Raw genomic sequence first — 25,669 nt, 5'->3', positions numbered from 1 at the left:
CTTTCTTGACTCTCCTCTACAGCTTCCACCCTATTTCTCTGCTTCCTTTCACAGTGAACCTCACCAAGATTCATCTCCACTTGCTGTCTCCACTTCCTTTTCTTCCTCCCCCTCAACCCGCTCCACTTGGGTGTTAGTCTCTTTCCACGCTAATGGAGCTTCTCTCGTCGGTGCTACCAATGACCTCCACACAGCTCCGTCCGAAGTCACTCCTCATCTCACGTGACCTATCGGCAGCAGTAGGCATGTCGAGCATTCTCTCGTGGGATTCCTTCTAACCCTGGATTTCAGAATATCGCACTCGCTCGGTGTCCTCCTACCTTACTGGCCATGCCTTACCCAACTTTGTTGCTGGTTCCTACACTTCTTTCTGAGACACTAACACTGGGACGTCCCCAGTTGTGATATCGGTCATTTCCCTTTACTCTGTGAAACTCAATCCTTTGTTGACAGGTTCAGTTTCATGACTTTAAGTAGCATCTATACATGGACAATTTCCCAGTTTTTATCTTTACCTGTACCTCTCTCCTGAATTACAGATTCTTACATCTAACTGTACACTTGATATTTCCATGTAAATGTAACGTGTTCCCAAGGAGCTCCCACTCCTGAGCACAAAACCTGTTCCTTCCAGTGTCTTTCCTAATGAGTCCATGGTCCCCTTGCCCCTCCAGTTTGGCTCAGGCCAAAAATTCAACCATTCTTGACTCCTCCTGTTCTCCCACGTTCCCTTCAAAATCAGAAAACTGTTGGCATTGCCTCCAAAATGAGCACAGGGCGCAAGCATTTTTCATCACCTCCACTGCCACCACCTTTTCAGTCCAAGCCACCATCACGTCTCACCCAGATCACTGCATCAGCCCTCTGACTGCTCTGTGCCTGCCTCTACCTGTACATCTGCAGGCTACTCACCCTGTAACCGCCTAGGTGTTCAAATACACACCAAATAAGGTTAGTCACTGCTCAGAATGCTCCATTGGCTTCTCATTTTTCTCAGAGTAAAAGACAAAGCCAACAAGAAAGACCTACATGGTCTTTCCCCCAGCTTCCCTCTTTAAATTCATCTTCTGCCCTCTGTCCTTTGCTTTACTGAGACCAAACAGGCTTCCTTGTTATTTCACGCTCATGGCGGGCGCGTGTCTGTCTCAGGGCCTTTGCACTAGCTGTCTCCTGTGCCCTGGAAATCCCTCCCTCAGCATCCACAGGGTCACTTTCTTGCCTCCAGGTGTCTTTGCTCAAACATCAGCTTTTCAATGAAACTTCCATTGACCAGAACACTAAACGTCAACCCCCACGCTCTAACAATATTCCCAAACCCTCTTACCTTGCTGTGTCTTTTCCCACAGCACTTGTCACCACTACCATATTACACAATGACCTTATTTCTCCTGTTATTTTTTAAATGTCTCTCTGCTGCAGGGAGATAAACTTTAGGAGGACAGCTGTTTTATCTGTTTTGTTCATTGCTGTATCCCCAGTGTTAGGAAGAGTGCCCAACACATAGTAGGTGCTCAATTAAAATGTGTCCAATGACAGAAAGGAAAGAAAAAATTGCTTTCAATAATGTGGCATCTTTATTATTATAACACTTTATAACTGGAAGCAGTTTTGAATTTTTGCAGATGATACCATTTTACCAACTAAAGTGAGGTCCAGAGAACCCATGGGCGCTGCCAAGACCATGCAGCCAAATCAGTAAACTGTGGACTTGCCCAGCTAGCTCGGCCCTGAGTCAAGTGTTGTTTTGTTACATCATAATTCACCGCACGATTTTAAGGAAAACATTATTTCCCTGATAAGAGCAGACATGCAAAAATGTCATCATGTAAGTTATTATCGGAATTCTAATTTTACAATAAAGGTATCTGTGGTGTGTTTTGTTTACATTCTACTGAGTGTTTTTTAACTTGTAAATGTACTTTAAAAATTGCTTCACCTGCTAACCTATGCGTTTTAAAAAGCCTGATTTGTTCATGCTTCTTTCTCACAAAATTCTGAACATTAACGTATAGACATTCATAGAATTCACAAATATTACTGCTTTAAGTCCTTCGATGAAAATGACGCTCTGGCCCTAGCTGGCGTAGCTCAGTGGGTTGAGCGCGGGCTGTGAACCAAAGTGTCGCAGGTTCGATTCCCAGTCAGGGCACATGCCTGGGTTGCAGGCCATGACCCCCCAGCAACCGCACATTGATGTTTCTTTCTCTCTCTATCTCCCTCCCTTCCCTCTCTAAAAATAAATAAATAAAATCTTAAAAAAAAGAAAATGACGCTTTGTGCTTCAATCTTTGCACTTTACACATTAAAACAGATTTTTATAAGGTATAAAACCACTAAAATAATTGTCCAATGTTGAGTATAAGCTCTGGAATATAATGATTTTCATGCAGGTATGTGAAGTCATTGAAGTTAGTGAAGTTACTCACTTAATAATATCAAGAAAAATCCATTAAAATAAAATAATAAGCCACAAAGATGAAATGTACAACACAAGAAATGCAGTTAGTAATATTATAATAACTTTATATGGTGACAGATGGTTTTTAGATTCAGCATGGTGACTACAACGTAAGGTATATAAATATTGAATTATTATGTCACACACCTGAAACTAATATAATGTTGTACCCCAACTATACTTAAATTGAGAAAATCTGACAAAGCATTTATCTCAGCACTTATAGTTGGGTACATTAGGAAAAAGTATTCAATGACACAGGATGGATGTTTGGTCTTTCCACGGGGCATTTCACGATGTTCTTGTGAAGAAAGAGAAATGCAGGGCATGTAATAAGATGATTGGATAAATACATAGATGGTTGGCCCCACCTTCCCAAAGAGTAGCGATCAGAAGGTGTATTTCAATGCTTTTTAGTGCTGTTCCTCAAGGATCTGTTTTTACCTGTTTTCCCATCATTTTTATCCATTACCTTTGTGAACGGACAGAAAGCATTTATAAAATGCGAATAAAATAAACCTGGGTAGGACAATAGACATGATGGATGAAAGAAATAGGCATTTATTCGAGTGGACTCAAAAGTGTATTATACTGCAGTCATGGGTTTCGACATCAATCTTTTCAGAAGAATTGAGATAGACTGTGTCTTAATCTCCTTGTGCCCCTCATATCTCACAATTGCTAACCCACAATAGTGCTTAAATATTACTTGAACCTTGAGGAGCCTGAAAAACAGGTCAAATTTAGCAAGGTCTGGCGATATCGGTGGAGCCCGCAGTACGATGCGGCTGTCCGGGTGACTGATGCGAACTGAGACAGCACCTGGGAGCGAGGGGGCGGGCAGTCGTCCCGTGTTCCTCTGCATTCCACACTACTCCTTTGAAAACGACCGAGAAAGTGGCAATTCAAAAATGGGTACAATGATTGCTTGCAGATACGTTAGTGATAATGTGGGGAAAGAAAGTAAATTTGTTAGGCCAAAGGATTAGATCTGGGCCAATGGCTAAAATGAAAGGAAACGCATTTTGATAGACAGCTAGGGCCTGCCACTCTAGAAATAAAAACGGTTTCCTGTCAGTGGAGTTGTGTGTCACAGGTCAGGTAAAAATGGGCAGAGATACGGTGGGTAAGCTTCTCTGCATAATGTAGGTAGTTTAATTACAGAATCTCTAAGGGTATATCAAAATCTATGATTCTAATATTTCCTGATTTTATTCTTGAGTCCTCAACTTATTCTGAAATTGAAGGCATGTGGTGTTATGTATATAGTACATGCTTCCAAATACATTTAAGTGTATGAAAAATAGGAGGACAATCTCATTCACAGAGAAAACACATAAATACAGGTCAGTCATGAACATTTGGGCTGGTTACTCTGTTACTTGTGTTCAGAACAGTAGAGAAGGTTTACTTCTCTCAGCGCTATTTGTATTAATCTTGAAAAGACATTTATGAAGATATATCGTAAAACCCTAGATCTAAAACAAGTGACCTTCAAAACCACACATTAAAAACATTAAATACTGTATTAAAGGAAAGTCTGCAACTTGAAAAGAAAAATGTCTGCAGGTTAGAGAGGAACACACATGGATACAGGTAGACACATGCAAGAGACCACCTGTTTAACCATGTGAGATCCACACCAGCAAAACAAACACAAATTACAGCTGAAATGTAAAAATGGAGGGTGGTGATGGAGAAAGAAAAACTGACTTTCAAAGGGTTGACTTAACCTATGAGATTTCAAAATGTATCCCAATGTAAAACATAAATTGACAGAATAAAAACTCCAGAGGTTGATTAAAAATATTTGCTGAGCTTAATATTTAAAGAAAAAAAACTCATACAACATGAGGAAACAAGTCACTAATAAATGATGCTGCAGCAAATGCCTGTTAGTATGTACCACATCATACATTCCAATAAATTATAGGTAATGCAAATTCTTCACTGACTCAGTTCATTAATTAATTGTAAAAAGAGAAGAATGAAATGCCTTTTCCATGCCAGTGACGGGCTGGAGATAAATTTGGGGCTATTGGAGAAATCAATTTTATTATCATAAATAACATCCTGAAATGAAATATTAAGTTATATAATGTCAAACTTCACAAATAACCAGAAATCACAAAACGATGGTTTCCATCCAAAGTAATGAAATCAGCAAAAATAAGAATGGCTGGGAAGCCTGCAGTTAAAAGGATGCTTGTAGGTACTGGTGGTGAGAGTACCTGCCATTAACAAGAGCCATCCAAATGTTCCTATCCACCTAAATGTCGGTTTCTACATGCTCGTTTCCAATACATGATACCAGATTCCTTGGAAATGGCTGAACCTAGGAACGGGGCAGGGGAAATACACATTTTGATTCAATTAGTTATGAAATTGGACTAAGTTCATTAATAAAACTGATGCCATTAAAAATGGAAATCCCCACAGACAGGTAGACCAAGCCGGTACCGATGTGAAGAACATTAATGCAAACTCCCCACCTACGTCACTGCACCACAGAAGATGAGGGACGCTGGCAATAAAAAGGACTTTAGAAAGCCGCTGATTCCAAAGTGGTTTGGAAATGGTTCTACCGTTACTCAAGTGATAAAAGATAGATGTTCCCATAATTAAACTCCTGATGAAACTGTGAGTAATGAAAAGTCAGGAAAACAAGTTGGAAAAACATGAATTTAACTTTAGAAGTATCTATATTTTCTTATAACTTATTTTCTTAAAATAAAAGGAAAAGCAGGCTGCAGAAGAAAAGGGCAGGACAACACTGTTTCTTCTCTCCAAAGACAGGATATATGGCAGAAGGGCTGGAGCAACTCTAATAGAAACTCTCCCTACCATTAAAAAAAATGGTGTTAGTCTTGGTTTTTCTATCAAAACTAATCAAATTAGCAAATGGATTTTAACAACCAAAAAAAAGCCATTTAGAGGGACACAACTATAGTTAAATTTTGATGATCACATTTGCTGGTCAGCTGTGCTAAGCCATACCTATCGATTTTTTATCTATATACCTCTCTGTCTATAGACACACACACATATACCCACATGTATGTGCATATATATGCACGTGTGTATGAGTGTGTACATGTTTCAGTGAAAATCTAGACTTCCTAATACGTCTTTGGAATAATGCACAAATGTGTGATTCTTTTTATTTGAGTTTAATTTATTTTTAGAGAGATGGGAAGGGAAGGGGACAGAGGGGGAGAGAAACATCGATGGGCTGTCACTCACCAGCACGCTGACTGGGGCCTGAACGCACAGCCCAGGCATGTGCCTTGACCAGAAATCAAACCAGTGACCCTTCACTTCGCAGAATGACATCCACCCCACTGGTCAGGTTTGAGCCACACTGGTCAGGGCCAAACATAGTATTCTTACATGGAATCAAACCTTCTTAAATCCTTTGAGATAATTCACAAAAGATAATCCTCAGAATAAGGCAAAGAGCATTTTATCTGTCATACTGCATTCTTTTTGGGCCCCGTTCTGAGATATTGTATCCTGATGTCTCTCGAAGTTTCTAAGAGATTTAAGATCAGATGCTTGCTTTTCTTCCTAATATAATTTTGGAGGCATGCATAAAAGTAGATTAAACTATGTCAGATTCTTTAAAAGAAAACACTGTTCTTCTTTTGAGAAGGTTGTTATGTGGCAAAAGAAAAAAAAAAAACACATGAGCATTTCAAGCCGTGCTGACAATGCAGCGGAGACGCAATTTGATAAAGAGCCTTCCATCATCCCAGCCAGGGCAGCAAAAGCACGCCATCAGCACTTTCATCAAAGGCACCACTGACTCCCTCTTTCTCTAGCTCGTCTCATGATGACTCTCTCAAGCTGTTTACTCCATCAACGATGGGAGGGAAAGACTCCTTACCCCCTGGGTGAGTTACGATGGAGTCCACGACCGAAGGGTCCTTTTCCCCGTTCTTGCCGCCACCGCTGTCTTCACTGCCGCCATCGTTTTCGATCAGCTTATCCACCATAGCGATGACGCAGTTCAGGCTCTTCCCCACGTTGGCCCACACCCTATCCTGAAAAGAGTGTGAGTATCAATACACATTTTTATGGTACAAAAAGAAAACCAACAACATAAGGCAACACCGGCTGAACCCACTCTAGAGAGGTGGAGGAGCGGTCGTACGAGTGCGGGACGAGGGACTAGCCCCAGTTTTCCCGTCCATCTGGCCAGAGTCTGGACACACAGGAGACCCACTTTCTCTGGATGAAGTAAGATTTAAGTGTTTTAAGTCTTTTCATTTGGTTGCCTATTTTCCTCTCTCATAAAGCAATGATAAACTACCCTACAATATTCATCCATAATTGAGCCCAAAGCTTGAGATTTTAAACTGGATATATCTATTTTCCTTATTGATATTTAGTAAGAAAGAAAACACACACCAATATTTTTAAAATATGTCCACCACTTGCATTAAAAACTCTTTTTTTTTTTGCCCTGGCTGGCGTAGCTCAGTGGATTGAGCGTGGGCTGCGAACCAAAGCATTGCAGGTTCAATTCCCAGTCAGGGCACATGCCTGGGTTGCAGGCCACAGCCCCCAGCAACTGCACATTGATGTTTCTCTCTCTCTCTCTCTTTCTCCCTTCCTTCCTTCTCTAAAAATAAATAAATAACATCTTTAAAAAAAGTTTCTTTAAAAAAAACTCTTGTCTTTGTTTTTAATTCTGACAGGATTATAGATATATACATATAGCTTACCATTTTAACAATTTTAAGTGTGCAGTTCGGAGCTATTAAGCACATTCATGTTGTTGTGTGACTGTTGCCACCATTTAACTACAGAACCTTTTCATCTCCCCCAGTGGAAGCTCTGTGCCCTTTAAACATGAATTCGTCCTTCCCTCCCTCGGCCCTTGGCAGCCGCCATACTACTTCGTGTCTCTATGAATCTGACTACTCTGGGAGATGGAAATTCATAAGGTGTGGTCTCCAGTGAATGGGAATAAACTCTGCTATTGAGGAAAAAAGGGAGAGAGGATTGCTCTTAATTTTCCAGATTAGCTTGTATATAAGATAAATTTTCATCTCTCCTCCTATTGCTCATGTTGAGAGGAACTTTTGTTTTAATTAAAAGAAAAACAAGCAGTATTGCATGCTGCCTTTCTTATGTAAAGGAGTACAAGGGATGGATCAACTGATCTGAATCACGTCTCTGAACAGCCTGCACAGAAGGTAGTTTAAAAGGATAATTTTACATTCTGTGCTTATATATCACTCTTCTTCCTTTATTGGTACCTTGAGTTATAGGATTTCATTGATAGGAAAAGTAAATTTTGCAGCCACTAGAATGATCTTCATTGAAACGAGGAGCAGTGTGAAGCATGTTTATTGATCAAGGTCAACAACCATATAGTAAGGGGCTACGTGGCAAACAGCAGGAAAACATTTAAACCATTGAATGCTTAGAGGACACATGAGCTGGGAGGGTGTTTGTTGGGGATGAGAAATGGAGCAGTTCCTTAGGTGGTACTAATACACAGTTCATGCACAATCAAGTATGTTACTGAAGCCGCACTCAACAGCACCCTCCGAGTGGACCCATTCTGTCCTTTATTTTGGGGGGGAGATCCTGCCAACCTGAGAGTGAGAGGACTCTGAACTTCGCTGGTCATGCTTCCTTCTCTTGTATGGCATCTACAAAGTAGACAAAAGCTATAGATTTGATTTGCATTCTGTCTCTAGTACTAGACTATGAATTATTCGGGAGCTGTATCCTTAATATGTTGCACAGGGCCTGGAAGAAAGGCAGAGAGGGAGGGAGCCAGGGAGGGAGAGAGAGATGACTCCAACTCAGAGATGCTATGTATATCACCTGGTATAGGAACATAGACTAATTTAACCTCAAACACCATCAAATAAGTTTAGTTTTAGATATAAAGAGACATCAGGTAAGAGATGCTGAATAACACTCAACATTAAATGGTACAACCGTACTATAAATTCCACCTGACTCCAAAGACTTGATTCTTAGCCCATGATTTCCCACAAAATTGTGGTACGTGGTGGAATTCCTCTTTGTGAAAGAACCAGAACTTGAGGATGAGCTAGACAGAGGAAGGTCAGGAGACAGAGCCCAAGGTCAAGTATAGGAGTGTGTCACTCACAGGAACAGGATTCAGCTTCAGTCGTCTAAGATTTAAAAGTGAGCCCAATGGCAGATTCTGTACTATGACCCTACAAAAGGACAGGCTGGTCACATACACCCTTAAGTCTGAAATAAGGAGTGTCACATAACCGGAAATGGAGCAATCCCTTGGCTAAAGGATCAGTCAGCTTGGATCATGGGACATTAGTGGCCGATATTGACACAAGGCATGTCAGTATCGAGGCTCCAAATCCATTCGTGAGAGTGGGATATGAAACAGGGAGTGGATTCCGAGGGGGCAAGATGATGGTTCAATTCCTAGGAGACTGGAGTGCAAGATGATTATTTTGGAACTGGGGAGCTAAAAAGGGGTTGTCAGGATTCTGGAAGGGAGCCTTGAATATCTGCTTTCCCTCCACTGTTTGTAATGTCCCTGGGAAAACATGCACACAAAGGAAAATAACGGCAAAAATATATTCTTGTTCTAATGATTATCACTCACAAGGTTGGTTCATGAGGGAAATTCATTTTGCTTGCATTGCTGGTGTGGCTGGGGCCTACTCCACTTTCTCCCCTAGCTAAGGTCACACAATGTATTGCTGACCGTTCCCATGAAGAGGAAGAGGAAGGGCTGGTCAGCAGGGAGAAGACCGTGGAAGCATAAGGATGGACAACAGCATATGTGGTGCTACCAAGCCTTCCCCTCCCCGACCAGCGGAACAGCCTCCAGATGCTGTTCAGCTGCTCAGTCACACGAGATGTTCAGAATCAAAACAAAGCAATAAACCACAAGCACAACCTGTCAGAAAAACAGACTGCTGGGCCTCTTCCCCTGGAAACAGCAGCCACTATTTTGCTGTGTCTCCCACTGTATGAAAGAAATAATGGAAAACTGGTAGGTTAAAAGACTAACCTTTATTAAATGGAGCCTAACTGGTGTCCTTGACCTTCATGGAGCCTTCAGACAACCCAACTTCTTAGAGATGAAGTAGCTATCATCTTTTTCTTGGCAATGAGGGCATAAAGTCAGTGGGAGAACTAGCAGTCCATTCTGAGTCAGGTGCTGATCTCGGTTCTTATTTATTTCTGGGTTACAACCTAAGCTCAGATGAAGGTCAAGCTCAGTAGCAATAGATGCAAAAGCCTGACGGATGTAGCAGTGAGTGGTCAGGGGGACATCACACCTGGCGGAGGGAGCCCGGAGGGCAGAGGTCACGGTGCTTCCCCAGCATGCCACACGTTTATGATCTTGGTAACATAGGGAGAAATCTTGACTGTTTGAATCAGTAGTTAAATTTTTTTTAAAGTTCAGCATTGTTTAACTTATCAACTTCTTCATCAGCAAGAAGGTGAAGGCTAAACCAGCACTAATATGGGTGTCTAAAATAGCCCTGCCGTAACTGTATCTCCTTGCACAGTTTCCCACTTGTCATTACCAGTTCCAGAGGACTTTGATTAGAACTGACCAGTGGATTAACAAGACCGGTTCCAACTTTAGAAAAAAGCTTCAACTGATCTTTGATTGAGCACGACTTGCACTATGCTGGCCTAGCTCAGCATTGCAAGCCTTTGTTCTCTTAAAGGCCTGACAGCTCTTGTCCCTGACTCTGTGTTTACCAAGACTGTCAGGTGAAAGGAGTTGCACTTAAAATACTCTATGTCACAAAGCGGCACATGTAGGGCCCATGCTGTGTAACACATACACACCTGTACACACACACACACACACACACACACGTCCACTAGAAATAGCCAGACACGTGACATCCATCAGAGTTAAGTGAGGTCTCCAACCTTTGCTTCCTCTTGATCATCCTGCTGCACTTCACCTATTTACACAGGTAAAAATCCCCGACCTTCCTGTTCAATATCCACACTGCTGGCTTTATCCTGAAATTCAGCCCCTAGTCACACTGTGGATTCAGATGCTCAGCCATTGTTTCTCCCGCACTGACCTGTCCACGTGCCCCTGGTGTGGACCCAGACCTACGTATCAGTTATCACACGAGCAGGTCTCTGCCCGAGTGCCACATTCATCTGCATCGGTCAGCACGCTGATGCCCTCTCTCCCCCGATCACGTGCAGGCTAAGCATTGTGGCCCGTCTCCATTCTTCTCTCCACCTGGAGGCGCCTCTCTCCTTGAATCAGCCTAGAACATTCTCTTTCTTTCTCATCAGCCTTCCAGATAAAACCTTCATCTGTGTTAGTCGTCTTGCTATCCTGGCAACAGGCTCCTAAGTAGCTTAACATATATTTTCTGAGCCCCTGCTGCGCACCTGCTTGTTGGTGAACACTGGAGGCATGAAGGAGAGCTTGGAGAGACTAGTGTTTCCATCTGCTTTATATGCCTAGAATGCCTTCTGCCTTCTCTTCCATCAGCCCAAACCCTACCCCTTTCGAGTCCCCACCCTCTGTTTGCACTACCCTTCCTCTGCTGAGAGCATTTTTCTTCTGATAGACCAAGGGCTTTGTGAGGGAGTAACTATTATTTATTAATCCTTTTATTCTCAAGCCCTCAGGTGATAAACAAAAGAAAGAAAGAATGAATGAATAAAAGAAGGAAAGGGTGCATATTTTTCATCTTCTCTAACTTCCTTAAAACTTCTCTCTGAACATTGCAACATGTTTTCTCTGTGTCACACAGCCACGGCTACTTTGGGAATCACTTGCAATGTCTCAGCTTGCTTTCCGAGTGCTGGCCATTCCCTTGAGTTAGACGATACGGTTGTTGAGGTCAGAATCCACGTTTTATATGTAATTTGTTTCCCCCCGAGGACCTACAGAGTTGCTGCACACCACTGATGCTTAATTAACATCTGACTGGATAACCTGCTCTTTGGGACCAAAAACAAACTGAGATATGACTATGAGAAGTATTACCACATCTTCAAATAGAAGTTAGAACTAAGCTCAAACTCATAGGCTAAGTTCACCCTAATAAATGCTACCTCATGCTAAAGATTTTGATTTAGTAAAAACATATTAAATAAAGCATCGTTTAATAACAAAAGATTTCCATTGATTGACTAAGGCTTTTAATTTTAAATTGGTAATTGGATGTTAGCTGTACACCATTAGACAGTTACACAACAAGTTGAATTATAGGACATTATTAGTCAGTGTGCTACACACACCAATTTGCAGGGTTGATTTTGCATAAAACTGAAAGAACCCTGATATAACAACAGCCTGCCTGAATGTACCTAAGCATTTCTTTTAAACATGAAACGAATTCTGGGGACTCGAAATTTTCTATTTTGGAAATAATGTCTGACAATTCACATTAAAATGTGTTAAAGTTTAAGGGCACTTGATTCCAATGTAATCATGAAATTTTAAAGTGTGTGCATGCAAGCTTGCATATTTCCTATCATGGGCACTTCCAGACACCTGACATTGAGGCTGGCATCGTAAGAGTCGGGAAAATACCCAAGGGAGGTGATGATACCCAACATAAAACCGAGGGGAAATCATCACTACATTGACAAAAGTGAAATCTCTCTGTTAAAAACACTGGTTTGAGCTGAAGGATGAACTGCTGATTCAGCAAATCTATCCATTTGCTTATTCCCACAATCACTCTGCAAAAGTACACTGAACTAGTGCAGGTGAAACACTGCGTCAGGTGCCATAAAACGGGGCTGAAGGTGAACGTGTTAACTGCATGTGGCAAAGTCTAGAATTTGGCAGGACTTCATGCATATGCATGCACGTAAAGATCTCATTTGGGGTTTCTCTTCTTTAATGGAATATTTGTGCATTTTAATGGACAGTCATGAACTTTGCTTAATCACCTTTTGTGGACTTGAACATCAAATATGTATTCACAGCACATTTTTCTTGGGTGAAATGGGCCGGAGAAGTTCAGGAATGTTCCCATCCATCAAAAAAACAGATGATGGAACAATTCAGTTGTCACCCAGGGGGCTGGCCTAACTCTCCCTTTCTTTGCCTGCCCTTTCTGATGGTGAGAGCAGATGCTTCTCGTGGCCCTTCTTCATTGAGAGGTGAACAAGGCCCAGCAACCCTATTATGTGTGACTTAGGGAAGAAAAAAAAGGCTGGGACAAGGGGGAAATGTTTGCTTCTACTCGTATTTGCTCAGAAAAATCTAAAATTATTTCTGTGTAACAAGGACCTTTGTAATGGGCATATGAATAATCAAATGAAGTTAAAATCACCAGCACTGGCTCTCTGGAAGCTTCTGGAGACCTTCACGTACCATGTTCTTAGCAGTGGTCATCTCTGATGTTCTGTGTTTGTCTTGAATTTTACTGCTTTCTATGTCTGGTGATAATGTGAAGATGACTTGAATAGTCACCTCTGAGTTGATTATGGAACTGGAAATAGGCACTAAGAAGAGAGAATGTAACTGGGTGTTCTCACTGGGAGAGAGAAACAAAACCCTTAAAATAATTCATGGGTTCTAGTGTGGAAAAAGGCACCTGGCATAGTACAGAGTTATCTTGAATTTAAATACTTTGTTTAAAATAAAAAGGTAAACAAGAATAGTAATTTGAGGGCAAATTTCGAAGTCATTTACTCTACAAGTGAGTAATGAGCTACCTTATGTGCAAGTTCTCTGCTAACTGGGTGGATACAACAGTGTAAATGACACTGTCTTTGCCCTTTAGGAGTTTGTAAAGTTTATGAAAACATGTAAGAAGCAGACATATAAACAATTAATTATAATTCAGTGTTCATGAGGCTCAGCAATCATGGGATACAAGAATAATGCTTTCTTATACAAAATGTTTTGTAGTTGAATCTCTCTCTATATATATAATATATATTATATATCTACATAGAGAAACTATATATATGAATGTACACATACATATATATTCTGTCTATTACACAAAACTTGGAAATAAATGATCATATTTTAGTGAACATTTTCCTCATTCAGGTAACTAAACTATAAGGTGTTTCTTTAGAAATGTTAAATCAGCCCTGGCTGGCGTAGCTCAGTGGATTGAGCGCGAGCTGGGAACCAAAGTGTCCTAGGTTCGATTCCCAGCCAGGGTACTTGCCTGGGTTGCAGGCCATAACCCCCAGCAACCGCACATTGATGTTTCTCTCTCTCTATCTATATCCCTCCCTTCCCTCTCTAAAAATAAGTAAATAAAATCTTAAAAAAAAAGAAATGTTAAATCATAGATTAGTATCCAGTTGTCTATAAGAATTAATTACCTCTAAAAACAAGAATGATTGATTTCCTTCTTATAAGAGCAGGTCAGTGGTTTCACAAAGTACAATTCTAGGCCATCAGAGAACTGAATGGAATCTCTTTTGGAAATCAGTTTGCATAGGTACCTCTGCGTCCTGCACAGCCTAAATGATTTCCCTTAGCGGCCCGGTCTACGGTGGAGACAGAGCCGGCAAGAGATGCGGAGAACACAAATCACCGCACGGTGCTCGTGGAGGTGCCGGGCAAGATGGGTTTGTCCTCATGGTCAGTAATATTCTGTAACTATCTGTGATCACTGCTACTAGTTATGGTAATATAAACAGCTCTATCAATACTTCTGTCAAGATTAAGCAGTCATATTTGTTCCAGACATCATTAGAGAAAGGTGTAATACCAAACGGGCTGTGAGCTGTTCATAAAGAACGTATCAGAAACTGGTTTGTGTAAATCTTACCACAAAATGCAATCTGTGGGAATAATGAGTTACAGAGAAACCATACTTTTTCAGTTTATAAATAGAATTTATTATCGGAATGCCCGACATAAACATTACTGTGAATTGGTGCTATTGTTTTCATAATCTATAAAATTATTGAAAAATTATTATGGATTAATGTGGATCACCTAGTGTGTTCATGTGACATAAACATGTTATCTTAATAAGGCATAGCAAATGTTCTCCGAGCTTAAGAATGGAAATAGAATTTAAAATTTGATTTATATTTACAACACAAAGAAAGGAATGAGTTAGGTCATTTGAATGCTGAAATGTCTGATACAGAAATGCAGTTCAGCTAAAAAATGGGTTTGCAATATGGCTAAGTAATAAGAATAGTTTTCCTATTCTGCTCTTTGCTAGAATGAAACAGAATATTAAGGCTCCGAAATTTATTTTTCTTTAAGCAATTTTTTGAATGAGGGTAGGCAGATTTAGCCACAAACCCATCAGTGTGGTAATGTTGAAATTAAATTACGTGTTACAGAGAATAGTATAATTACTGGAAGCCACAAAACTGGGTCAACTTAGTGCTCTGGGTGGATGGCACGTTTTTGTATTTTGGACAAACTAATCTGGGAGCCCCAGCTGTTGGGAGCATCTGCTGCAGACACGGAGAAAAGGAGAAGCGGCATGCCATCTTCAGCAGCTAGAGGAGAGGAGTGCTATATTAGCCTACTTCTTCGTACAGATTGTCATGAAATCTCAATATTCCCTTGGAATTAAATTGTTTAGTAACGTTTCAGAAAAATCAACCTTTAAAGCACTCAATCATTGACAAGTAAAATTAAGCAAATAACAGACATTTTAGTGGCAATCTCTTCCATATTGACTAGATAATTATTATCTACATTCGTGTCATCAATTTTGCCAACAAAACAAGTTGAAAAGAGGCAGCCTCACGCTGATTTAGAATTCATGGAGATTCTTTCTCATGACCTCAGAAAGAAAGATTTTCACATGCATCAGCAGAGTAAAATTCAGGAGTTATTTACTAACAGGTATTTACTTTAAAAATATTTCCTGTAAGAACCTCAATGCAGTTGTTTGTGTTAGACGATTGTTAAAACCAAAGCCACTGTAAGAAATTAAACAAAACAAACAGATTTTTAAACATGAATCTCCTGCCTGTATGTCTAAATCTAACCCAACGTAAGTGGTCGGAGAATATTTTCATATGATATTACAGAAACCCAATCAAATCAATTTAAAACATTGAATTAATTCAAGAAGTTGACTAGACTTGTCATCAGTGCCGAAACTTTTCTAACACCTGATTAACTAGAGAATTGTACACAAAATTGTTTCCAATCCATTAAATAACACAATCTCCAAAGGCATTTTCAGTTAGCTACCTTTTCTTTGCATTTCCACAACTTTTCAAAGCTAGTGAAAGCTTTGTAAATAATGTTAAGTGGTTACATCTTTGGCGAAGTTTTTAAAGGGATTTTCATCTCTTGATAAAGAAATATTTCTAATAGAAAGTGGTTAATAAGAACAGTCTCTAACAATCAAATTTGGTCATTGCTGGCAAATACAGTAAAATTGTATTAGGAAGAGAGAGTTAGAACTAACTTTTCTGAGTGGGAAAGATTTTCCCTGTGGTTAAATCCAGACAAAGCATCTATATGCTTTCTAATAACAGTGGGTTCCAGAGGAAATTCAGAAATTATGTGAAAGGAGACGGAGAGATACATCTTCATTATTACCCTACTGTTTTGCCTTGGAAGAAAAGCAGGACAACTTAGGAAACTGAGAATACGGTCCTGCATCCAGGGGGAGAGAAAATCAGGAAGCTTCCCTCCTAGCGGCAAGGCTACCAGGGTGTTTCTAAGGTAGTGGTCAAGGGCGAGCCAACAACCATGCAGCCCCTACTGCCAACTTGTCAGCTGGCTGTTCACAGGGACTGAAATGATTCCTGATTTTTCCAAATCTTGCTAATAAGCTCCTCTACCTGTGTTCTTTGGTGCCCATTTGAAACTTTAACCATTCTCCTCAGCCTGTCTCCCTGTACCTTGGTCTTTGGACATGGTTCTACTTTAAGGACAGAAGAAAGTACCTGGGTTAATAGCCAATAAATATATAAAGAACTCATACAACTCAATAGAAAAAATATGCAGAGCATCTGAGTAGACATTTTTCAAAGAAAGACATACAAATGGCCAACAGGGACACGAAAAGGTGTTCCACGTCACATAACCAGGGAAATGCAAATCAAAACCGCAACGTGATGTAGCCCTGCATCAGTAAGAATAGCTACCGTCAGAAAGACGAGAGATAACCAGTGTCGGCAAGGATGTGCAAAAAGGAGAAAACTCGTGTGTAACAGTGGGAATGCACACTGCCGCCACCACCGTGCAAAACAGCGTGGAGGCTCCTCAAAAAATGAAAAACAGAACTGCCATATGAAACAGCAATCCACCTGGAGTTATTTGTCCAAAGATTACAGAACACCAATTCAAAAAGATACATGCAGTCCCATGTTCATTGCAGCATTATTTACAAAAGCGGAGATATGAAAAAAATCTAATTATCTATTGAAAGATGAATGGATAAAGAAAATGTGACACACACACACACACACACACACACACACACAATGGAATATTACTCAGCCATAAAAGGAAGAAAAGCTCACCATTTACAACAATATGGGTGAACCTTCGGGACATTATGCTAAGTGACGTGAGTCAGAAAGACAACTGCCATATGATCCTACTTATATGGGGCATCGAAAACACCCTTTGGGAACAGAAACAGACTGGAGTGTGCAGAGGTGGGGGTAGGGGCCATGGGGGGCATGGGTAAGGGTGGTCACAAGTTACAAACTTCTAGTTATAAGATTCCAAAGTTTTGGGGACATAATGTACAGCATCTATTGTATATTTAAAATTGCTAGGCCAGTAGGTCTTAACAGTTCTCATTATTAAAACAAACTGTGTAACTATGCAGGGTGCTGAATGTTAACGAAATTTATTGTGGTAACCCTTTATATATATACATGCACATACATATATGTATATATATACACACACATAATCAAATCATTATGTTGTACACCTTAAACTAATATAATTTGTTAATTATTGTCAATCAAACTGGAAAAATATTTTAAAGAAACAAACACTCATAAAAGTGAAGTCCGACTTTCATCCTCTCTGAAGACAGTAGCAAAGAACCTTTGCCTGGGACTCGGCCCTCCCCCACACACTAGAACTGATTCTCTTCTCTGGTTTGTAAGGACCTCGCCCTATTAGTCATTGTCCCTCTGACTGTCACACAGCTTTTGCAGTATCAACAGGTTCAATGCTCAACACCTTAAAACAAAACAAGTAAACAACTAACAATAACCTCTACTTTCTCTCTCTGTCAGCTAATGTGTCCATGTCTAAAAGGCCACCTCAGACTCCTTCTTGAATGCTTAACATCTACGCACATTTCAATCTTCAGAATTCCTTCTGGAAATCCCGCCACGACCACCAGACTCCTGCTTTACCCCCGGTGCACAATCCTAAACTGCACTGCAATCGCCACTTGTCTCTCCAGAGCCCGAACTGAGCTGTGGATTCCATGAGGCCTGAGTGGTTCGCCTCTGTGTCCTTCTGGGAGGGGGGGATTTGGAGGCAGAGTGGCAGCCCAGGCGAGTGTCATAACCACCCACCAGCCAAAGGAAGGCCTGGAAGAGCTGCTTTTCCCACAGCCCTTGGATGGAATGAGCCAGGCAGAACAGGGGCTCAGGGAGCCCCCTGAACGGAATGGCTCGATGTAAACCCCCCGCCCTCACCACACGTTTCCCACCGTCTTCCATCTCAGCCGCCACAGGAAGGTTCTGCATACGACATGTTGTGTCCAAGTCACATTAATGGAGCCTACCTTCTATCACCTGTGTCTCTCCTGTTTGTTAACATGTTTTTATTCACCATCGGACTCAGCTCTAGCACTAAGGACCTACGAGTCCCCGAAATTATCTAAAGAAAAGGAAATAAGGAGGGAGGGTAGAAAAGGCACATTGCTGTGTGGCAGGCAAAAGGCCAGGTGTGAGGGAGGATTTGCATAACACAAGGAGGCGAAAACTGTAAAAATAAGGTACTTAGTTCCAGAATCCCCACTTGATTTAACAGAAAATGGACATTGTTTGTGAAAAGGTTAACACTATGTTTAATTAAATGAAACACAAGTTCTTTTCTCCATCTACCCAAACTCTTAAAAGTCACAGTACGCATTTTGTGGTAGATGCAGTTTCCCAATTTATCTCACAGGATGGCACTGGTCCCCATAATAAGATAATATGATTTACATATCCTCAAGAAAGCAAACCCAGATACTACTAAAATGATCCAGTGCACTGGCCTAGGCCCTTCCGGGTGATGGAGCGTCACCACACAGGTAAGTCATGTATCTCACAGCCACCCTAAGCCAAACAGGTGCCGTTGTTTTCACTTTACGGTGGAGAAAATTGAACTTCAGAGAGGTTAAGAGGTGCAAACGCCCTGGAGCTGTGAATAAATTGAAGAAGAAGGTGAGGTAAAAGGCAGAAATATTAGATTTGCTCTTTTGAAAACGCTTCAGAGGGAGAAAATGCAATCTTAATCAGCAACAACAAACACTTATCTAGCATTTACCTCTCCAAACCCAGCGCTGTTGTCCCTCTGATAGAAATTTTATCTGAAGAGAGGGCAAGCTTCACTTCACAGCCCTTCAGACAGCAATTTTTTGAGAGATTTGGGCCTTTCAAATAATGGACTCCCTGAACAACTTCAAATTCAAGTGGCAGGACAAGTCATTGTTAACTGCTTAACATCTAATCCGGCTAGCATACTATTTTCTTGGTTAAGTATATGACGCTGTAAAGAGTTTCCATGTGTGCGTGTGTGTGAGTGTGCGTGTGCACGTGTTGGCGGAGGGATCTTGGATAATTCACAGGTGCTGATTCAGGAATAACACAACTGCTCCCCCCCACCCAGCACCGTCGTGTCTCTCCTGTCTCATCCTGCCCACCTGGCGTTCCCACCCACCCACGCTGCCTTCTTGTGTTTTCTTGGCTTTCCTTTTTCTCAGGTGCTTTCATGTGGCCATCCTTCTGCAGTTTTAGAGCACCTGGAGTAACACCTGCTTTTTAGCACAGAACTCTGAACGAGAGTGATTTAAGAGATTCTTATGTCTGCTGCCATTTCAATGCTAATCCTTTCTAAGGTATGCCCAGAACTAAAACACTGGAGTGCAACACTGCAAATATTAATTGCATTCAAGTGGTGCATTGTCAATAATTTCTGACTCTTTTTTTGAAAAAACATTTTTAACCGTTTATATTGCCTCGTCAATAAATAAGAAAAAGGATTATAGAATCTGGCGATTGTGACACCTTGGCTTTGATGACATATTCTTGGTTATGTGTATACGATTTATTTGACAGCAAATAAATTTAATGTCAAAGAAATGTGATCAGGAATAAAAATTCCATTTATAATTTGCCTCCAAGGAACAATGTGTCTCATTGATCCACAGTTTGTACCATGACTGCTTTCTACCTTGTTTTGATGAAAAGCAGCAATTCTTATCATTTGGACTTCATTTCTTAGGACTGCGTGCCGGGAGGCAAGTGATGTGCAGGAGACTTACCCACTCTTCCTCGTCGTAGTCTGAGTGATGGGGGATGGAGTCCTGCCTTCGCATCGGTGAGGATGGGCCCTGGGGACAGCTCTCCTCCACGCTGTTCTTAGGAGAGGGTGGCTTCGTAAGGACACCTCCTGGCCTGGCAGTGTAAAGTGCTAACAGGGCGCTTCTGACCAGCTGATCCTTGAAAGCGTGCACAAAAAGCTCTGTCTGGAAAGAAATGGACGAGGGTTAGAAACACCATGGTAGCCATCTCAGCATAGAGCCATGGAAAGGTCAACTGCTGATTTGGGGGGGACTTCAGTGGTGTGGATGGTGGGGAAAGTACACACGACAAGGAGAGAAAATGATTCCTAGTGATAAAAGAACATAGCTGAGTTTGAGGATGTTGCCAAGGCCTCGGGTCCTGCTCTAAAAATTAACACCGAGGTTCTGTGTGCACCAGACGCACCATCTGTCTACTCTCTTTTAGTTCCACGTCCTGTCTTTGGAGATGAATTTCATGGGGGATAACCCTTGAACACCATCTACCTTTCAAGAAATTCCAAATAGACCTTAAAAAAGGTAATCAGACTGCGGATATTCAATGTTTTAAAGAGTTAAAGGCTAAACAAAGGCATGCCTTGTACATACTAGAGGCAGGAGACGTTTTAGTGTTATGGACAGATTTCCAGAGTGGAGATGACTTAGGCAATCTTCCCCAGGAAATCATTTGGCTTTTATTCCTTATTATTGCCCCCTAACTGTCTCCTCCACCAAATGGCTTCAATAATGCTCAGTATTAACAAGGTTACTGTAAAACCTGCCATAGTAGATTCTATGAGCTGATGGTCAGGACCCAGTAAGTACTGGAGTAATGACAGCTTCCCAGCAATAAAGAACTTCACAGCTGTACTTCTCAACTTCCTGATGAAATATTTAATAGCCTCACCCTGTAGCATACTGGAGGGGGCACGAGTTCATTTTCTATATTATAGTATACTTAACACGCACATGGTCTAACACTCTGTTCAAAGGGTAGAAAAGTAACTAAGCATTGACCCACATTGTAATCATGTTTACACTATGTAATCTCTTAGGAAGGGGTCCTTTAACTCACAGCATTGTTTTCGATAACAGTTGGTCTAATCACTATTTAGTGAGACACTGTTGGATATGCAATGCTGACTTCACTACAGCTGTTACTCTGGGTAACCCTTCATTGGTGCATTCTCAACGTGCACTCTACACCGCCATGCCTAACTGATGGTTACTAAATTATCTCTAACTCTCCCGGTTGCATCCAAGCAATAAAAAAAAGTTAAAAGATGTATAAACAAGGGATTAATAAGATGATGTCATTATCTGCATAGCTCTTCTTTGCAACAGAGGAGGAAATTCTAGAACTGAAAGGGACCTTAAAGTGGACCTCTTCATTAACAGATAAGGAAACCAAGAAACAAGCGTGGCGACCTGCCCAGGGCAGACTGCCTGTTGGCAGCACAAATGGAGCAGATCCAAAGTTTCTAACAAATTCAATAGCTTTCCCCCTTACTTCACACCACCTACCAGCCACCATCAACCCAGAGGTTTCTATCCAGTTCCACTTCCTCCCAACCCAAACTTCCTAAGGGCTTCAGACAGCTAGCAGCTCTCAGAAATTAATATGTCCACAACTATCTACACAACGGTCTTCACTGCTCAACCTGATTGGATGTTTGAAACACTCCTTTAATCTACTAGTCACGTTGAAGGCACTTTACAGGTAAGTAGAAAAGAAATATCAAAAAAAGATTATATAAGAATAAAAGGTTGGAAAATATTTTGATAATAAACTAGGAAATCAAATATAAAAAGCATGAAAACATTATTTTAAAAAACATGAAAAAAATGGCTTGACAGTATTCAAACAATTCAGTATAGTTGTAGCAAAAGGGTGACATTCGTTTTCCATATAACATAGATGTGTGCACCAAAGTAAATGTAAATATTAAAAATATGAATTTAGTTCCATTCAGCTTAATGAAACTATTTCTCTGTTGATAATTTCAATAAAATCTTTTGATTTATTTTAGAGCAAAACAGCCTGCCTTCTTTGAATTCCTGCTACTATAGTTCTAGTCTCCATAACTCTCACATAATTACCATGTGGCTGAGTACCTATTCACATGCAATGAAGTCTTGTTTGGGTCTTATAAATGCACCCCTTTTTTTCCCATAGTTTGAACACACAGAGAATCCACTTCATTTATTCAAGTCTCATTTGGGTTCATTTATCCCAAGAGATAATGAGAGATAAGAGATAATGGGATAATAAGAGATAATGGGAGATAATACAGTACATTCTCACAGTTTTACAGCCCTGAATTTTGGGGCTATAATATAATATAATGTACAAAATATAATATACACAAAATTGTAAGCAAATACAATAATAGCTGATCTTTTAAATCTGTTTTTATAGTGAAAATTTTATCTGATTCCTGGGAAACTCTCTAGATCACCAAGATCCTGTACATAGAATGGCATTCTGTTAGCAAATAGAAGACATTCTATCCACATTACTTGGACAAAATTGTAATTCTCTTGAGCAACATTATTTAGTAAAGGTAGACCAATGTAGACCCTTATGACTTACAGTCAAATCAGTCAGCTTGAAGAGATTGATACAGTCACTCTATCCCAGCACGCCTGTATTTTGTTTTTCTTGCAACTGCGATGACACTAGGGAGCTAAAGTCATGGCTAGAAAGTGGCCATGTCTCTGCGTTGTGTATTGACTTGGAGTTCTGAAAACCCTCTTCCTTTCCTGACTTAGCTCACGCTACATTCAATGAAAAAAGAAAAGAAAAAAAAAGTTGTCTAAATGTTATCGCACGGGTAGGCAAAACAATTCATTTAAAATATCAGTTTATTAAGATATTTAAAAAGTATAAATTTAAGCAAAGGCAAACCTGTTTCATTTTGGTTGATATTAAAAAAGAAAAAAAATGTTGTTTGAAAAATGAAAGGATTTTTTTGCCTTACTGACATTTCTCCAATTCATATTCTTACATATATATAGTGTGTATATATATATATATATATATATATATATATATATATATATATATAAGAATATATGTACCATATATATATATAGTCTTCAAAGTTACTTACAGAATTATCCACAAGTATAAAACTACTAAAATTTACTTCTGGGAATGAACTTCCTAGTTTCCTGACGATTAAGGGCAGAAGACTAGTTAGGCCTCTTTTTAACTAGAGATCTCAACAAATTAATGAAAGTCCCATTCTATTTAGAATGACCTTATTGTTACTGAAAACACTCAAAGCTATGTGTAATCCCACCTGCAACATGGAGTTAGCCAATGGCATGAATAAGGCGGCTATCATTTTAGTTGCCATGTATATGGAAAGAAATCATCCTGTTTATGTTTAAATGTGATACACTTGCATTGTTTCACAGGGCAATAGTTCTGTGTTCTGACATTAGTGCATTGATTGTGTTTACACATGTCACATAACATTTCTTAAAGGAAAGAACCTTGAACTTGTAGCCAAGAGTGTTACCTGACATCTGGGCAGCCCATGCCAATGAGTCACTTGGCCTTGGATAGATTACAAAACCACTTTTCTCCAGTTTGTACAACATAACAACGACTGCTCGTGAAACCCTACGGGAGTTCACTGTAAACTGTGAACTGAACGCTTCTATTTATGCTTCTTATCTTGACTGACTTTTTTCAGTTTCTCTGTTGATTTATAATCCCCTGCCCGTTCAGTGGATCCTAAGGAACCTTAAACCACTTTCTTGACAGCTTCTTTTCTTTCCAATTGGTGATGTAACTCCTTCCGTAATTTCCACTATCACTCGTTTGCCAAGGTCTTGAACATCCGTCTCCACTCACCTCCTGAACCAGCACCACCAGCTGTTTCCACCTCGGAGTCTGTTGAGTTTCGAAGCCTGGTCTCAAGAGTTTTTTAAGAAATAAATGCGTTCTCCATTTTTCTATCTGAGTGATATCATTCCAATTCAGCAACTCAGAGCCCAAACAGCTGGATCATTGTCATTAATATTTATCTTCTGGATTACTTACTACTTTCTATTAGTTATACCATTTTCATAAATTCAACGATTGACCTTTATTTTATATTCTGACAGCTAATCCCAGCTAAGATCCTTTCTACATTCCATGTGGATATTTTCTTTGGTTTCCTCACCAGTTGATTTACTTTAACTTTTTTTTTCCTCAGGATGTTATTCAAGGCCATCAATGTTAAAATGAAGGCTTCTAAGTCCCAGCTCAGAACCGATAAATCAGAATTTGTATTTTAGCAAGCTCCCCAAGAAGATGGCTGACATTCCATTATCCTCAGTAATTCAAATCTTCTGTCTTAGCTCAGCCCATTTCTTGCTATTGAAAATGATCTTCACAAAGTCTGCCTCCAGTTGGTCCACACTCAACAGCCTTCTCAGTGTCTACAGAATAGGCTTTCTCTTGGGTAACTAGGAGTGAGATCACTAGATTCACTAGATCGTATTGCTTTTTTTTTTTTTAGCTTTATGAGACACTGTTGAACTGTTTACCAAAGTATGCACACAACTGTGTACATGTCAGCGATATAGGAGAGTTCCAATTTGTCCCATGTCCTCCCCCACTCTTCCTGTGCTAGCCTTTTTGACTTAAGCTTTCGAGTCCGTGGTTAGTGGCATCTCATTTTAGTTTACATTTACATTTCTTTTAAACATCCTGAGCTAACTTTTAGAGTAAAATGCTTTTTTCCCCATCATTAAGTACAGTAGAAGGCTTTGGGATATTGTGCTAATGTTGAAAGGATACAAGATTTAAAACGTGTTGAGATTTTTCTCAGATATGCCGTGAGCAAGGCGTCTAATGTTTGTGACGATATCCTTGTTGTTACTGTTGTTGTTGTTGACCACTGCACATTCCATTCTTTTCAATTCTTCCGTTGTGAAGGTCCAGAATCATGTCTATGCCGCACGTGTCCTGCAGTGTCAGGTACCGCATCGTACACACCTGGGTGCCCAATGTTGCTTTGTGATGAGCGAGATGATGATGATGATGATGACTATCGAAACCAGGTTTATTAGCCTCTGTGGAGTGAACACTGCCACGGGCATTTGAAACTAACGTCGCACATCTATCTTAGCTATGACAGACAGTTCTACATTGCCTACATTTAGGCCCGTATTTTTTCAGTCTGAATTCTTTTATATTAGTTTTCTCTCTCTCTTTGTCCATATAGCATTGCATCATTTTAATGTAGGGAAAATGCATTTGTATTCCACTCAATTAATAACCTTTTGTGTCTTATGTTAAAAATCTGCCCTATGCTTTGTCTATTGAAATGATTCATATCAACTCAGCTGTGTTTTGTTGGGATCCTGTATCATAAGGAGCCGGCATAGGGACTTGGGCCCGGGCTCTACAATTCCAAGTGGTCAGCAAGCCAAGTGAAGACCTGGTGGCCAGGAGGAATGCCAGGTAAGCCAGCAGCAGGAAAGTCACCCCCTCTCCACTCCCTCCTCAAAAACAACAGAGGTAGCTGGTTTCATCTCCCTTTGTGCCGTCTGCTTCCTTGCAGGTGCTGAAACTACTGACCCACATGGGCAGCTGACCGAGGCTTGCCCTCAACAGGCCCTCCCTAGAGTGGCAGTATAAGCAGTCTGCCACCTTACCCCCACCACACAGGCGCAGCTAGAAAACGAAGACACCGGATCCTTGAAATGAAAAATTCTGCAAGTCTGCCGTTTTCACAAAGCCCCCATTTTCCTGCACACCTGCGTTGTCCTC

General features: G+C 40.5%; 1 protein-coding gene across 8 annotated transcripts in view; it reads right to left on the bottom strand.

The window, feature by feature from the left end:
* Nucleotides 1-25,669, bottom strand: part of INPP4B (inositol polyphosphate-4-phosphatase type II B) — a 520,158-nt gene that overhangs the window by 66,662 nt on the left and 427,827 nt on the right. For 7 of the 8 annotated variants that reach the window (XM_045830759.1, XM_045830758.1, XM_045830757.1 and 4 more), the window contains 2 exons: nucleotides 19,879-20,082; nucleotides 6,345-6,501 (listed from right to left, as the gene is read on the bottom strand). In XM_045830759.1, coding sequence (XP_045686715.1) covers nucleotides 6,345-6,501; nucleotides 19,879-20,082 — 361 coding nt within the window. Of the gene's footprint in view, nucleotides 1-2,945; nucleotides 3,336-6,344; nucleotides 6,502-19,878; nucleotides 20,083-25,669 lie in introns of those variants that run through there. The other variant, XM_045830764.1, reaches the window with a different exon arrangement.

Source organism: Phyllostomus hastatus, unplaced genomic scaffold (assembly GCF_019186645.2).
Source record: "Phyllostomus hastatus isolate PE091 unplaced genomic scaffold, TTU_PhHast_1.1 phas_contig_159, whole genome shotgun sequence".
Classification (NCBI taxonomy): Eukaryota; Metazoa; Chordata; class Mammalia; order Chiroptera; family Phyllostomidae; genus Phyllostomus; species Phyllostomus hastatus.
This window is presented reverse-complemented; position numbering and strand designations above follow the sequence as displayed.